At 35.3% G+C, this 16,973-nt stretch overlaps 1 protein-coding gene across 2 annotated transcripts in view; it reads left to right on the top strand.

Annotated features, from left to right (window-relative positions):
- samsn1a (SAM domain, SH3 domain and nuclear localisation signals 1a) overlaps positions 1–16,973 on the top strand; it is a 41,500-nt gene that overhangs the window by 11,115 nt on the left and 13,412 nt on the right. For both annotated transcript variants that reach the window (XM_049467169.1, XM_049467168.1), the window contains exons 5-9: positions 1,459–1,545; positions 4,869–4,966; positions 7,362–7,424; positions 10,472–10,601; positions 12,369–12,745. In XM_049467169.1, the coding sequence (XP_049323126.1) occupies positions 1,459–1,545; positions 4,869–4,966; positions 7,362–7,424; positions 10,472–10,601; positions 12,369–12,745 (755 nt within the window). The remainder of the gene's footprint in view (positions 1–1,458; positions 1,546–4,868; positions 4,967–7,361; positions 7,425–10,471; positions 10,602–12,368; positions 12,746–16,973) is intronic.

The following is a 16,973-nucleotide window of genomic DNA, read 5'->3' as shown; positions in this document are numbered from 1 at the left end:
TCTTCCTTTCCTGGAGTGGTCCTGATGAGAGCCAGTTTCATCAAAATGTTTTTGATGGGCAAAGTTCTTGAATTTGTTTGGATTGACTGATCTTTATTTCTTAAAGTATTTATTTTTATTTATTTTGTTGAGCAGTTATTGCCATAATATGGATTAGAACATTACTTAAATAAGACTGTTCACTGTATACCTGTAACTCTACCTCTTCACAACTTTACAACTAATGCTCTCAAACACATTAAGAGACAAGAAATTCAAGTAATTAACTCTTTACAAGTTATAAGATATTTCAGGTGACTCTACCTTATAAATCTGACTGAGAAAATCCAAAAAAAAAAAAAAAGCCAAGATGTGCAAAGCTGTCATCTAAGCAAGCGATGCTACTTTGAAGAATTTAAAATATAAAACAAATTCTGGTTTGTTTAACACTTTTTTGCTCTCTTAATATTTCCATATGTTTTTCTTTATAGTTTGGATGACTTAATATTAATCTACAATGCAAAACATTTAAAAATAATAATAAAAAAACACTGTATTTACGGCATGTCCATACATTTGATTAGACTAGTACAGCAAATGCATTATTCCTTCATACTAGTACCTTGTTTTAGTATGTTTTAAATACAAGTCCACTAAGCTGTAGATCACTATGTTTATGATTAAAAAATAAAAAAAAGGAATTACATCAACTTTATTTAAAATTAAATTTATTTAAAAACTAAAACAAAGATATATATCATCACTGGCATGTACAAACCTTTTTTAATTCTCAATAAAAGCATATGGATTTTTTTTATTTTATTTATCAGTCATTTTTAGAGTATTTGTATAAACGACCAAACAAATAAGATATAATAGAGTTTTTATAATATGTTCAACCCAAAACTAAACTAATAATAAACCTAATCTAAAATTAAATCAGGCACCAGGCAAGTTTACCAGAATGAGCGCTCAGCTTCCTTTTATTCAGTTATATTTCCTGTTATTGTGGTTAATCCTAGGCTGTAAAATTAAACTTTAATCTGGGTTAATGCTGCTACTGTACTGTTCTACTTTGTTTGTAAAGCACTTTGAGCAGTTCCCTGTATTAAAACATGTTCTTTAAATGAGGCTTTAATAAGCCATTATGAAATATTCTCTTTTATTTAATCTAATTCTATTTTTAGACTAACCCTGATTATCAAACTCAAACCCACCATGTGGGCAAAGCTAAATAATCTGCATATCATCAAGCGATGGTAATGGAAAGCACCACCCACTTATGGAAGAGAAGATATTTGCACAGAGCAAAGGGAAAAAGATGAAAGTCATTGTTGCTGAAAAGCAGCTCTTCACTCTGAGACACACTAACCTACTTGGCTGGCAGTGTAAAGCAGTGTAAAGTATCTGGCGTGTAGAATACACTGACCTCGGCCCAGAGAACAAATCTTTAATGGCTTCTGCTTTCCCTCCCTGCAGATAATACCCTCCACCCTAATGCCTCCTGGCCCGCCTCCAAAACCCAGGACCAGGATTCAGTTCACGTGAAGAACAATCAGAACCAAGGTAAACTTGCCTGGGGATTTGTGGGGTTAAGCCCCAACTTGATTTCATTTACCACACGCTTCCAGTCAAGCCTCCAGTATATACCCAGCACTGCGCCTGCGCCTGCTCTCCGGATCAGCAGGAAATGCGGGAAATGCAGTGTTGTGCAGACAGAGGCTTTCCTAAAGCCGGGCTCTCATTGGTTGGATTAATTAACTAACAGCAGGGCCATAATTGTGCTCAAGCCTCTGGCCAAATTTCAGCGGACCTTAGAAAACAACTTACAGCATAAAGCCTGTCAATTTCAGTCACATTAATCAGTTGTTCTTTACCTTGTGTCCAAATTTTTAATAATAAAAAAAAAGTTTTGTTTGAGACAACAAACTGTTATTTTTATAAGTTACTTAATTAATAAAAACCTTCTTAATATTGATATCAATTGAAGTTAAAAAATATATATTTGTTAATTTATTTACTATTTAAAGCCATTTTAAAGCATTTTAATTGGTCCATTTACTATTAAATTGTGAAACAATATATATATATATATATATATATATATATATATATATATATATATATATATATAAACTGCTGGATTGGTGCAAAACAATTGTGCCTTCTATTTGTATATATATATATAATCTGGAAGTTTATATATATATATATATATATATATATATATATATATATATATATATATATATATATATATAATATTCTTAACATGCAATGGAAGTGTCAAAATAATTTCATATTTTAGAAACATTTCTATTGGTCCATTCATTATGAAGCTGTGACACAATAAAAAAGAACAACTGCTAGATTGTTTCTTCATTTATGCAAATCTGGAAGATATTTTTTTATATTGTGTCAAATATTAATGGTGGATGTATCAATAGAAATACTTCATGGCTGTGAATCTGAAGTTAATTATTTTTACCACTGGAAGTTAAAAAGGCTTTTTTGTATACAGGGTTTTTGTATGAAAGAGATATAGTGTTGCCGCTCATGAAATAATAAAAAATCAAGAATAGTAGTTTTATTATGTGAACTTACGTAGAGCATACTGTTTAAAAATGAAAAAGGGTTCTTCTGGAAGGATACTGATCCGCTGTAGAACATTTCGTATGTGTGGTTCTTGGGCTATCCAAAAACTACATAAATTTTTTATGTGCATTTTTAAAAACTCTGTTTAACACAAAAAATATATAAAATCAAATCAGCCATAACATTAGCACCACTGCCAGGGGAAATGAAAACCTTGATGATATTCATCTACAGAAAATCTTAAAGAATAGGGATTTACATATTAGACAGTCAAAAGAAAAAAAGCTGTTTAAAACAATAAAAAAATATCAAACATAAGAATCTGAGTGACAAGAACCAAACTGTGATGTTCTACACAAAAAATCTGACAGTGTTAAATGAACTCTTTAAGAGTTGAATTTAACATTATCCTAGATAACATATGGTCCCATTCACTATAGTGTTAAAATAATTCTACCATTAGAAAAAAACATTTGGAGTTTATTCAGCACTGTATGGAGTCATATATTAACTTTAAGTACCTCTCATCAGTGTTAACACATTTTACCCGACAGGGTAAAACAACTCTCAAAATTGTCAATGCAATAATTTTTATTCTTTTTTTATTATCAATATTAGGAAGGTATTTTCTAAGGTTGCCATTTCTCAGGTTGCCATTTCTGTCCCCAGGAGATTCTATGTATAAATGTGCACACAAAATAACTTAAAAATTCATTTTATGATTAAGCATAGTGTCTTGTACATTGACCTTATTGCAAAAGTAATAAATTACATTAAAAACATCAACAAAAACTACTTAGAACACTGTAAAAATAGAATTTGTTACATGTCCCCACTCTCTAACTATAAACTTTACCATGAAATATATTTATTAAAATCCTTCAGAGATGTGATTTTTTTTGCATTTGTTGTGTGACTCCAATTCCCATCTATGTCTATATAATCCACAATATTTAAGTTAAAATACACATTTTAGTTCTGTCCCTGGGTTTCACTTATTCCTGTTACTGTAACACATTACCCCACCTGAAACATCTGGAACATTTTAAACGTCACATCTACAACAGGAAGTGGCATCAGCTGGTTCTTCTGAAGATCATGGGAAGACCAAAATTAAGTTCCCTCTTTTGTTTTTTTTTTCTGTAAATTTGATCTTATTGTAAATATGACTGAGGAGATCAATCCCAACACTCAGTCCTGTTACCTAAATTAATTCTTTGTTTTTATTTGTTTCTTTTTAAAATACTTATTTTGGGAAAATCGCTAGAATGTGCTCAGTGTCCTCATGCTATTAGCATAGCCGCCATTTAGCTATTTTTCATGTTTTTGTTAATTCTATGTGAAAAACTCATTCCTGTTACTTTTATTCCTGTTACTCAAAACGTAAAAAGTAACAAGAATAGACTGACAATAACAGGAGTGAGTTCCAGTATCAGGAATGAGTTCCAGTAACAGGAGTGAGTTCCAGTATCAGGAATGAGTTCCAGTAACAGGAGTGAGTTCCAGTAACAGGAATGAGTTCCAGTAACAGGAATGAGTTCCAGTAACAGGAGTGATTGTTTTTGTCATAAATATCAATTATTTGAAGATGCAGTCAACCATTTATTTAAAATAAAGATTTTCTTGAGATAAAATCAAAATAATTAATGGACTTGCTTTTAAATATGTTTTTTTAAATATAACATGTTTTTTTAACCATCTTCAGCTTAGAAACATTTTAAAATATTAAGTAAAGCTGCCTGAATTCGACCAGTACATGTTTTGAATAGTTAAATATGTGTTATTATATTCAGAGTTGAAAAAGGATAAAAAATAAGTTTAATTTGTGTATGTTACAACAAGCAAATGGCACCCATTCGGTTGAATGGTCCTCTAATGCTATGGCTGATCAGTGTATATTTTGTATTTGAGCTAAAAGTACATTTTGAAGGTTGCAACAGAAGCCGAATCTTTGCATGCATCACTAATCTGAGCTGAGTGATATAAATACAGTGGTATTTCCCCTTATTAATTTTTACATCAAAACAGGATGTCAGGTAAAAAAAATGAGCTCGTACCCACGCAGTGCTCACAGGCCTCTTTGGTTAAGTCTGGTTTCTGCTCACAGAAAACAAATGTACACTTCCAACATGCCGAGTATCAGATATGCAAATAGTACTTTCAGTATGTAGCTTAACCTTCAGTGTTCGAGTGTTAACCGAAGTGTGCATAATCTAAATAATGATTCACCTCAGTGAGTCAGATATGATGCTCTGATTACTCTCAGCATTGATACGAGTTCTTTTTAATCTCAGAGCAAATCAGGACTGTGAGGCAAGCTGAAATTCACACCAAGGACATCAGACACCAGCAGATCAACTCCACACATACAGAAAAAGAGCTTCCTGTGCAGGTCAGGTCTCATCCTGTACAGGTCTCATCCTGTACAACTTTAGAATCTATCAGTGACTTTTAAATGACTTTGGAATGTTATTATACTGCTCTGGAAAAAAATAAAAGACCGCATAAAAATGATGAGTTTCTTTGATTTTGCCAAATTGAAAACCTCTGAAATATAATCAAGAGGAAGATGGATGATCACAAGCCATCAAACCAAACTGAACTGCTTACATTTTTACACCAGGAGTAAAGGCATAAAGGTATCCAAAAGCAGTTTGTGAGACTGGTGGAGGAGAACATGCCAAGATGCCTGAAAACTGTGATTACAAATCAGGGTTATTCCACCAAATATTGATTTCTGAATTCATAAAACTTTATCAATATGAACTTGTTTTCTTTGAATTATTTGAGATCTGAAAGCTCAGCATCAGCTTTTTTGTTATTTCAATAATTCCTCATTTTTTGCAAATAAATGCTCTAAATGACCATTTTTTTTGGAATTTGGGAGAAATGTTGTCTGTAGTTTATAGAATAAAATGTTCATTTTACTCAAAAATGTACCTATAAATAGCAAAATCAGAGAAACTGGTTCAGAAACTGAAGTGGTCTCTTAATTTTTTTTCTAGAGCTATGTATTGATACACAGATACAACTTTTTCCTTCTTATGTCAGATTTTAGAGTATACTGTAACCAACTGCTGTACTTTTTTACAGTAAATTTACACAGTAAACAATTGTTTAATGATGTTCCATTGTACAACTAGAACGCAATGCATCTTGGGATGCCCTATAAAAAAACACAGCTGCCACATGTATATAGAACTATTATATTTAAAACTTTTTTTGTTGTAACACTTAACACCACAAAAAACAGCATCGTATATCTACCACAAAAGCTTCCTTAATTTTACCCAATTATAAACTGTAAAAAGTAACACAATTCGCTTTCACTTTGCTTGCGTAGCATTTACCTGAACAAATATCATTAGATTTGTGAAACCAATTGCCTTGAAAAAAATTGAGTATATAAATTATTTTTAAGTCATGTTTACTAAATGTCTACTATTTAAGTGTACATAAAACTGTTGTATTTACTAAATTTAATTATAAATAGCATAGAAATGTTCATTTGAAAAGTTAACATAACTTAGTTAGTAATTAGTTAACATTAATATATGGTAAGATATTATCAACCATTTTAGAAAGTTTTTGTAAAAGGCTTCTTCTTTTTTTTGTGAACAACTTTTTGTTTATTAAAAAGATGAGCAGTGGGACGGATCAGTAGATAAAGTGGATAATGTAAAACACAAATATAGTCAATATACACACTAAGATGTTGCACCAACATTTAATATAGGGAGGGAAACCAAAAAATAAAAAACAAATATATAATTGTAGTTTTACATTCTAAAATAGTCTTTCTAAAAAGATCTGACCATATATTAATGGTAGGCTTCTTCTCTTTAAACTACAATGATATATTTGTTTTGTGTTTTTCCCTCCCAATATTGAATCTTAGTCCAACATAATTATTATTATTTTTTTTTTTCAAATTTATCATTTCTAGTTATAATACTGTGTATCCTGATATATTTTTGTTTTACTTTATCCACTGTATCTACAGACCCGACCCACTGCTTATCTTTTCAATAAACTTGTATTTTGTTCACAAAAAATAAATAACTATTAGTTCCTGAAATTATTTATTTGTCCACACACCACTAATTCACCATCAGTGTGTAGTCTTGCCAATATGTGCTACCTATAGTTTTTAGCTAAATTTAGCTAAAACCCATAAAGAATAAAACGATTGCTGGTGTATTTTTTTTTTATTTGGAGTAGCATTAGCATTAGCTGCTAACTGCACTAAGTACAGTACTTTGCCGTTCAGAGGTGAATATTATTGGTCTGTAGCCTGCTGCTAAATCCAGCTAGCACTGCTGGAGCAGCATTAACATCTAGCCTTAGTGGTAATCTGTAAATCTAAGCTTACTGTAAATAAACAGAAGTGCTTTACTCACCCAAATAAACAGTTTTCAGGAGAGAAATCTGTGTAGATTAACATCCAGCGCTTGTTTGACTTAAAAAGAAAGAACCCCTGTTCCTTTCTAGTGTCAAATAATGTGTCTTTTAATCCGGTGCGCCTTATGAATAAAAAAATACACCAGAAAATAGACATTTAATGATAGTGTGCTTTATTATTCAGTGTGGCTTATAGTGAGAAAAATATGATACCCAACCAAAGCAGGACCAGTAATCGGTAAATAAGCAAGTGTCCCAATACTTTTGTCCATGTACAAAGTGTTTTTCAGTAAATAGTTGTAAACTGCTACTGTTTTTTTCTTGTTTAATTCCTCATGATAAATAATCTGCCCTAAACAATCCCCCAATGCTTTCATTACTCGCAGATTGTGTACTATGATGGATGGAGTCCACAACAGGACCGGCCCGACAGCAGGCAGCGTGACACGGTGAGTTCTGGACCTCCATACAGCTTCCTGACGAACGCCAACATGGCATCTCCTAAATGGTGGTCATGCTTTTTATCTGCCCAGAGGGTCAGGCAGTGGCAGTTGTCAGTAAATGGGGGCAATCACTTAGCATAAATGCTCTGATTGCATTGGGCCTGATGTACAGATGGTGAGAGAGAAAGGGGCGTCATTATGGCAGTGTAATCCCTCTGCCCCCACAGACGGGGGGGGAGGCCCGGGAGAGCGGGCACTGCCAGGTCCGCACGCCCACTCTAATGCCAGCAGCTGCCCCCGTGGACAAACACGATTATTTGGGTCGAGGTCAACAACATAGAAAATAAATCATTATTTAGGGAGTAAAATTATAGCAAATTAAGGTAATGAAGTATATTTAATATTACTCAGTATTGGATTATATTTAGAACATTCAAGAATCACAGTGCTGTGAACAATTTATTATTTAAAAAAAATAATTTAAGAAATATGCCCCTTATTATCTGCTAACAACATGACATACAACTCAATATTGAATCTGCATTTCATATTTTTGTTGTTGAGAAGACAATGAACCCAGTCTTCTTTCAGAGCTGCTTTTACTTTTTTTTTTTAAGTTTTCAAGCACAGCTTGCTGGAGGCTCTACAGAACATGTAGAGGCTACGTTCACATTACCAGGCTGAAGTGACTCAAATCAGATTTTTTGCTCAATGTGGCTCAGATCTGTTTTTTTTTTCATGGTTGTGTGCACGTGCCAAATTAATTTTTTTCAAATCAGATCTGAGCCACTTCAATATTTGGTCCTAGATCGGATACATATCCGATCCATGGACATGCGACATGAGTGTGAACAGTCAAATCAAATTGGAATTCATGTGTTTTTTTTGCTTTTACGCATGCGCTACATGCTTATCTCTCGTACCCACACATCTCTTGGTGTAGCTGTGCAGCCATAGCTCTAAAAAACAGCAAAAGCAGACCAGCTGTTTACTGTTTCTCCACTCCAGCAAAAGATGCTCCACATATGAGCTGCTTAATCATCCGTTTCACCTTTTAAAAGCTACGAGTCGTCTCTCAATCAAATATGACGTTTTTTGATGTTGGGTAAGAAGGCAATGTTTATACAAGTATCAATGTGCGCATGTGAGGAGTTTCAGGGACAGATTCTTTCATATTACACACAGATACAGATCACTTACATTTGTGAATGTGAACCGTCAAGATAGCCAAATCTGATCTGAGCAAAAAATTTTATTTAAGCAATGTGGCTTGTAATGTGAACATAGCATTAAATTGGGTTCAAAAGGGACAATAAGTGGATCGCCACATCATCTCGTTACCGCCACCATGTTTGAATGCTGTGATGTTTCTGTTGTGTAATGCAGGATTACACTTTAGTCCTATTTAGTTGAATTTGGTTTCCAAAATGCCAAAAACTATATTTCAAAAAAGGCTTAGGACTTATTAAATTGTGCTAGCTTTTGTTTATTAAGACATTTCCCATTACATAAGAAAAATAATCCAGTGCAGAGTTCTTAGCCAGCATGAAGTCACGCTGTGCAGTAAAGAAAATAGTAACATACATTTATGGCTCACAAAATCATGCCTGGATAGTTAACTATTGCATGCATCATACAAAATACCATTTAACACCCAAGGCAAGGTAGCCCTGCTGGGCAGTACTGCATGCAGATGTTGAGTTAGTGGTGGGTGATGTACAGTTTGCAAACAAATGATATCAAGAACCAATAGGGAAGATCCACAGGTTATTATGGTGCTACATTATTTAAGTAAGATTTAATCAAGTGTGTTTATTCATTAAATCATCAGGATATTATGAAATACGTTATTGAATGTAAATTGAGAAAGAAGTGATGCTACCTTTACACTGTATACAGAGTACACACATCTGCACATTATGTGGTGTGAAAAAGTGTGCGCACCCCTGATCATTTTTTTATGATTTTCCTTTATAAATCATTGGTTGTTCAGTTCAGCAAATTTACTTAAATATATCATATAGCAGAAGAACACAGTAATATTTAAGAAGTGAAATGAAGTTTATAGGATTCACAGAAAGGGTGCTGATAGCCTGTTATCTGGTTAAAGGTATTTTGGATCATTCTTTTTTACAAAACATTTCCAGTTCCGTCAGGTTTGATGGTTTCTTAGCATGAACAGCCCGCATTAAATCTTTGGAGTTTGGAGCTCTGTGGGTTGACTATGACTGTTCTCACCATTCTTCTCCTCTCCTTATCTGAGATTTTTCTTGTTCTGCCACTTCAGGTCTTAACTAGAACTGTGTCTGTGATCTTCCATTTCTTGACTATGTTCCTCACAGTGGAAACGGACAGCTGAAATCTCTGAGATTTGAGCTTTTTAGATCCTTTCTCTAAACCATGACGTTGATCAATCTTTGTTGCAGGTCATTTAAGAGTTTTGTTTTGAGGCCTCCATGTTGCCACTCTTCAGAGAAGATGCAAAGAAGAGAAAAACTTGCAATTGGCCTCTTTAACCCTTTCTATGTAGGTCAAGGGTCAATGAGCTTGCCAAACAAATTTTGTGTTCCAGTAATTAGTGCTGAAGGTATTCAAATCAATAAAACGACAAGGGTACCCACAGTTTTGCACCTGCCTAATTTAGTTTAAAGAATTATTGAACATTTTCTTTAAATCCTATGTAACTTCATTTTACTTCTCAAATATCACTGCGCTCTTCTGCTATATGATATATTTAACTGAAATTGCTGATCCGAACAAACAATGATTTCTAAAAGGAAAATCATGAAAATTATCAGGAAACTTTCTCATACCACTGTATCAGCATATTAAGCTATTTTCAGTAAAAAACAAAACAAAAAAAAAACACATATTACATTGGACAAAATTCCATGTTTCGTTCACTTTTGATGGAGTTATAAAGACTTTCTATTAGATTATAGAGACTCTGGTCAAAACACCTTGGCAAAAAATCTTCATTAACGCTGACAGTGCAGTTCTTTTTTATTGTACAGGCTTATTTCAAAAGTTATACATTTTCTCATCTGTCCCAGGTTGTAACTTCCCGTGCAGAAGCAGCAGATGTGAAAGGAACCAACAAGCACCCAACGAAGGTGCAGAGATCAGGGAAACAGGCGAGTCACAAGAGGGCAGATGGGACTCGAACAGCAGCCAAAACAAAGGGTAATTATCAAAGTATTCATGATAAAACACTGAAAAATACATAATGTGTTTCATATGTGTGATTTTCCTCCTACAGTTAACTTATTAACTTTGGTTGTCAAATGTTTGGGGACACCTAGCTTTTCACAAGGTACTTTCTTTATATTTTTTGTACAGTGATTTAATTCACTGAAGTTTATCCAGAGTTCTCTTAAGGAAATGCGTATAACATACACATGTATAACATACACACCTGTGACATATGTATTAGTTTTAGTGCTACCTTCTAAATTGATGGTTTTTTGCACTATAAGGCGCACCGTATTATGAGACGCATTTTAATTCATCAGGTCTCGCCGCTGGGTGGTGGTGGGGGGGTAGCTAACTAAGTTAAGTAAACAAAACTGTAATAAAAAAAGACTTTCTTTTAAAGTCAAACAAGAGCTGGATGTTAATCTACAATCTACCTGAAAACTGTTTATTTGGGTGACTAAAACGATTCCGTTCGTTTACAATGAGCTTAGATTCCCGAATAGAGTAGCATTAGCATTAGCCGCTAACTGCTAGCAGTACACTGAGTGCTCCAGTAAGCCAGGGTGATATTAGCTAGCGGTTCGTCCCACATAGCTTGTTTTATCACAGTAAACACGCAGACTACATTCCGATATACCTCTGAACGGTGAAAGAGCTAGAGCAGTTAGCGGATAATGCTAACGCTGCTCCAGCTGTGCTAGCCAGGGTTAGCAGCAGGCTACAGTCCGGGGAAATAGCGCTTAGCGAGTAATGCTAATGCTACCCCAGGCATGGTGCTGGAGAACTAAACTGAAACTCCCTTATAACGCTGCACTTTAGTGGAGCAGCTTTACTTCTCCTTACAACCTGACTGTTAAAAATTCATACATAAGATGCACTGATGATTTCTGAGAAAATTAAAGGATTTTAAGTGCGCCTTATAGTGCCAAACATATGGTATTCCAAAGCCCACACATTTTGTCTTTAAGGTGCCCACAAAATTACTACCTAGCCTAAAAGGCATTTTTCTTCTTCGACTATTTATATGAAAATGTGTCAGAAAGGGTTCTTTGTGCAATGTCTTGTTTTAAATGAGTGTCAAGAATGATTTACTGTTTCCATACCTTCACATCAAGTACATTTATGAGAGTAAACCCAAAATTGGTTGGTAAACATTCTTTAAACTTTTATAAATTAAAACTTTAAAAAAAATTAAGGTATATATCGGTTCAAAAGGTTTTTCACCAATCCAAAAACTCTTTTACCAGCCACTAATTCATTCCAGCATTCAGATAGTTCTTTGAGTTGTTATAACTATTTTTCTTCACTAAAGAACCGCTGCATTTTTTTACTACTACATCATAAAATGCTGGGGGTGGTGGAGGGGATTGGCACCAGATAGACCTGGAAATGGAAGTGGTCTTGGTCTACTCCCACACAAACTCTGGAGCGGTTTGTTTGTGGTGAGAATGTAATCCGACCTGGATCCGAACAGCTATCAAATACTGTATACTCCCCATGTTTGAGCTAAACATCTTTTCAGGTGCAGTTTAACCTGATTTATTACCCAGAAAAAGTAAAAAGTTTACAAATATTATCAAATACCACCTCTGCTGCTCCATGCTAAATTTACTAAAATATGTGCTAGTCCAGAACACAGGATCCTCTTCCTGTATTTACTTTCTTGCTCCTGTCCTAGACAGCTCTGACCAATCAGTGGAGATAATGTGCTCACATGGTGTGTTGTGACACATTATTTTGCTCTTTCTCCCAAAGCAAAATCCAAAAGCCCAGTGCCACCAGGGACTGTTGGAGGTGCAGGCCCACCACCTCGCTGCCAGGAGCACAGCACGTATCCTATGAGGCAGAAGGGAGGGGAGTCAGCGCCCTCTAACCCCCAGCGCTGGAGTAACCCAGCAGATCCTGCCCAGGCCTGGGCACCAGCCTACCACACCTGCCGCCGACCAATCACCGAATACCACGGCCATTCACACGACCTCAGCGTGCACAGCATCCCAGGCAAAGACATGACCAACAGCCAGACCATCAACAGAGTCTGCTCTCCACGGAGAATGGTCCATTCCATCACCAGTGTGGATATGTGCGGCACCAGTGCGAGTGGAAGCCTGCGCAGAGATGAAATTGCATCCAGTGTAAGTTTTTTTTTTTTTTTGGAGAATTTTTTACAAGGTTTCGAATCCGAAGATGGTTAATTTTTTCAAAACTCATGTAACAATTAAAAAGCATGTTTAAAAGCAAGTCCACTAATTCCTATTATTCCATTTATTTTTAAGAAGTTATTACTGAATGTTTAAATAATTGATATTTTTCAAACACAAACAATCACTATACATTCATGCACATTGTATTTGTATAAAAGATGCAAAGCTATTTTTATCTTATCAACACCTAGACCTGAAATTGATCAAATGTATTATCATGCAATTTATTTAAACAAATGGATAAATGATAAACCAAACAGAATTGAAATAAAGTGGTTTACATTAACTTATATTCACATAAATAAATCAAATAAATCAGGCGACAATACTCATTCCTGTTACTGGAACTCACTCCTGTTACTGGCACTCATTCCTGTTACTGGAACTCACTCCTGTTACTGGAACTCATTCCTGTTACTGGAACTCACTCCTATTACTGGCACTCATTCCTGTTACTGGAACTCACTCCTGTTACTGGCACTCATTCCTGTTACTGGAACTCACTCCTGTTACTGGAACTCATTCCTGCTACTGGAACTCATTCCTGTTACTGGCACTCATTCCTGTTACTGGAACTCACTCCTGTTACTGGCACTTACTCCTGTTACTTTTTATGTTTTGAGTTACAGGAATAAAAGAAACAGAAATTACTTTTTAGCATAGAATTAGCAAAAAACATGTAAAATAACTAAATGGCGACTATGCTAATAGCATGAGGACAATAAGCAAATTCTAGTGATTTTACAACATTTGTATTTTAAACATAAACAAATAAGATCAAATAATTAATTTAGGTAACAAGAATAAGTGTTGAGATTGAGCTCCTCAGTCATAGTTACAATAAGATTAAATATACAGAAAAACAAATAATGAAACTTAATTTTGGTCTTCCCATGATCTTCAGAAGAACCAACTGATGTCACTTCCTGTTGTTGATGTGACTTGTAGAATGGTCCAGATGTTTCAGATGGGATAATGTGTTACGGAAACAGGAATAAGTGAAACCCAGGGACACAACTTCGTGTTCAGAGATGCGATAGGCATGCTTTTCCTGTCGTTATGATAGCAAAGACACACTGACGCTTCCCAAATCAAGCTGCATGGCGCATGATTGATGGCTTGTCTATAGATTGCTAAAATAAAGACCTGAATCTAGGAATGTGGGAAGCTTAAAAATGCTACAGTGCCAAACCAAAAAAAGTCACAATATCAAAGTTATCAAAGTTTCGATAAGCTTCTGCAATGTTACTAGATTTATTTTGCATTGATTTTTCACCAAGATCTTGCAGCATTGATGATGGTGGAGTCTAAACACTGCACAAAGTCTTCTCCAGCACATCTGAAAGATTCTCAATGAGGTTAAGGTCTGGACTCTGTGGTGAACAAATCATGTGTGAAAGTGATGATCTCATGCTCCCTGAATCACTCTTTCACAATTCCAGCCTCATGAATCCTGTTATTGTCATCTTGGAATATGCCCGTGCCATCAGGGAAGAAAAAATCCATTGATGGAATAACCTGCTCTATATTCAGTATATTCAGGTAGTCAGCTGACCTCATTTTTTCAGCACATACTGTTGCTGAACCTAAACCTGACCAACTGCAGCATCAACCCCACATCATTTACTTACTTAAATCCAGGTGGTGACTTTTTTTGTTGAGGCCAGGCAGTGTATAAATATACAGGGTCCAAGGTCGCAAAATATGCTTTAAATTCAGAAACAAAAGAGAAATTAAATGAAAGGGAAAATTACATATCGGAACTCTGCAGCAAAGAGTGGATGAGAGGCCTATCATGGCCGCCACTTTCTGCGATTTCAACTCCCACTGTATATCTGAACTACTTATAATCTCAAGTAGACATAGCACACCAGTTCAACCCCCAGTTCCGCTTGCAGTTCCAGTGGTTGGGTTTAATGATCCACACAGTCTCTGTGATTATACCACAGTGGAAGAGAAATTGAGAGATTTACACAAGCAACACCACACGAAAACTGCTTGCCCATTAGAACAGAATATAAACAGAAGACTGGGTGTTTTTATAAATAGACGAGCCGCTGCAAAAAGGGGAACATGTGCTGTTTGTGTTTGAGGGTTTGTGTGGGCCTGAAGAAATAGATTATAGCCTGGTAATCCTGGATTGAGTTTTTGGCGTGACTGATTGCACACAGCTGGATTAGGCCATGCTATTGTCTATAGGCTTTTCTTAAACACTGTGGGTCAATTGTTTCTCTGACTGGAAACGCTGCCCTATATTTAAAATTAATAACTGATGATTACAGGACATGCCATGCCACCATTGAATGAGAAGACGCATATCAGCAGATAACTGTAAGAACTGAAAGGTGTTCATAATCAGCGGTCAAGATATAGTCAACTATCTTAATATCTTTAGCACATACAGCTCTGGAAAAAAAGAAGAGTTTCTTTGATGTTACCAAATTGAAAACCTCTGGGATAGAATCAAGAGGAAGATGGATCAAAGCCATCAAACCAAACTGAACTGATTGAATTTTTGCAACATTAATGCAATAACATTATGCAAAAGCAGTGTGTAAGACTGGTGGAGGAGAACATTCTGAACGCTTAAAACTTTGCTCTTGGCAAGCGACACACTGATTGGTTTACATCACACCACTAAATATCACACCAATAATTAATTAAGAGAATTAGTACTTGACTTTTGTGCATTTCCAAGGAATACTTTTCCAGTTGTTACGATAGCAAAGACACACTGACACTTTCAATAAGAATGTAGATTGCAATCATTTTGGCATCTCAACCCTTTCCAACCTTTTTTGTTTTTCATTAGTACTCTCTTAAGTTGAAACCACAGCTTTTCAATTTGATTCTGGTCTGGAGACTCTGGAGAGTCAAATTCTGGATTTTGCATTGCTACCACCATGTTGTTGGTATGTGCTTTGAGTAATTGTCTTGTTAGAAGGCCCAAGCATTTTCAGCTTCAGCCTTCTAGTAGCGGCAACCAGATGTTCAGCTAAAATGTTCTTGTATTGAATGGAATTGACTAGGCCACTGATATTTAATAAGGCCCCTAACAGAACCACGGCCATTAAAACAGCCCAAAGCATTACAGAGACACCACTCCATTTTACTTATTGTTTGAGGTTCTGTTCTTTTTACTCTTTTTTATGTTTTTACTCACTTTTTAATGAGGGATACCAATGTTTCCGGAGTTGACTGTTTATATATAATACGTGTATTTGTATATAGGGTAGACAGATAGCATACCTGTCAAGTCTCCCGTTTTGGCCGGGAAACTACCGTATTTAACTCCTCTTTCCCGTCGTCCTCCCGTATTAGTATTTTCCCGTAAATTTCCCGTATTATACTAAAATAAAAAAATATATATTATTGAGGAGACAGGGCACTGACCGCTCTCTTAACCAATCGTGGAGCCGATTCAAGGAGAAAGTCCCGCCTTTCAGGAGAAACAGCCAATCAGCTTGCAAAGGAGGGTCAGGGTGGGAAAGCCCCCCGTCGCTGTGAGTTCAGGCAGCTAGTTAGAGCAGCTGATGTTAAAACATACATGGATATACAGCGATTTTTCTTAAAGAAAGGTAACGGTAGGCTAATCATGTAAACTGTGATGAGATTTGTCTGATAGCTGCTTAAAAATACAGCTTGTGACTTTAGAAAAAAATGCAGCTTGTGACTCTAGAACTAGAAATGTGGAGAGGACCGACATTAACTGAACTGATCAGGGGTGGAGTGATCAAAAGAAAGAAGTATTAATTAAAAATTATTGTGTAGGCCCCTTAGGACTAATTTTTACTGATGGAACATATCTGGTCCATGTCCTTTTAGTAAAAGCTCATGATACTATGTTTAGTTCACCTACAGTCATTTTGCAGAATTTGTGCACCCTTTGTTCAATTTTAAATCCATTAAATAAATAAAAAATATATCATATAAAAGAGTGCATTTATTACAAAAAAGACATGAAATCTTATTTTTTTTTAAATATATAGAAAAGGGTATTTAATTTGGCTGTATTAAAAGAATGACATATGTAGGAATGTCCACAACATTTCAGATTCTGATAATCTAATTGTAGTGTGTAAGTGGTTCACTTGTGGTTATTTTAGATTTTTTGTAAACCTGTCTTAAAATGTAAGAGATACTGAACCTTCGTTGGGCT

The sequence above is a fragment of the Astyanax mexicanus genome, chromosome 18 (assembly GCF_023375975.1).
Source record: "Astyanax mexicanus isolate ESR-SI-001 chromosome 18, AstMex3_surface, whole genome shotgun sequence".
Classification (NCBI taxonomy): domain Eukaryota; kingdom Metazoa; phylum Chordata; class Actinopteri; order Characiformes; family Acestrorhamphidae; genus Astyanax; species Astyanax mexicanus.
The sequence above is the reverse complement of the archived record's forward strand: the minus strand, read 5'-3'. Positions and strand labels throughout refer to the sequence as shown.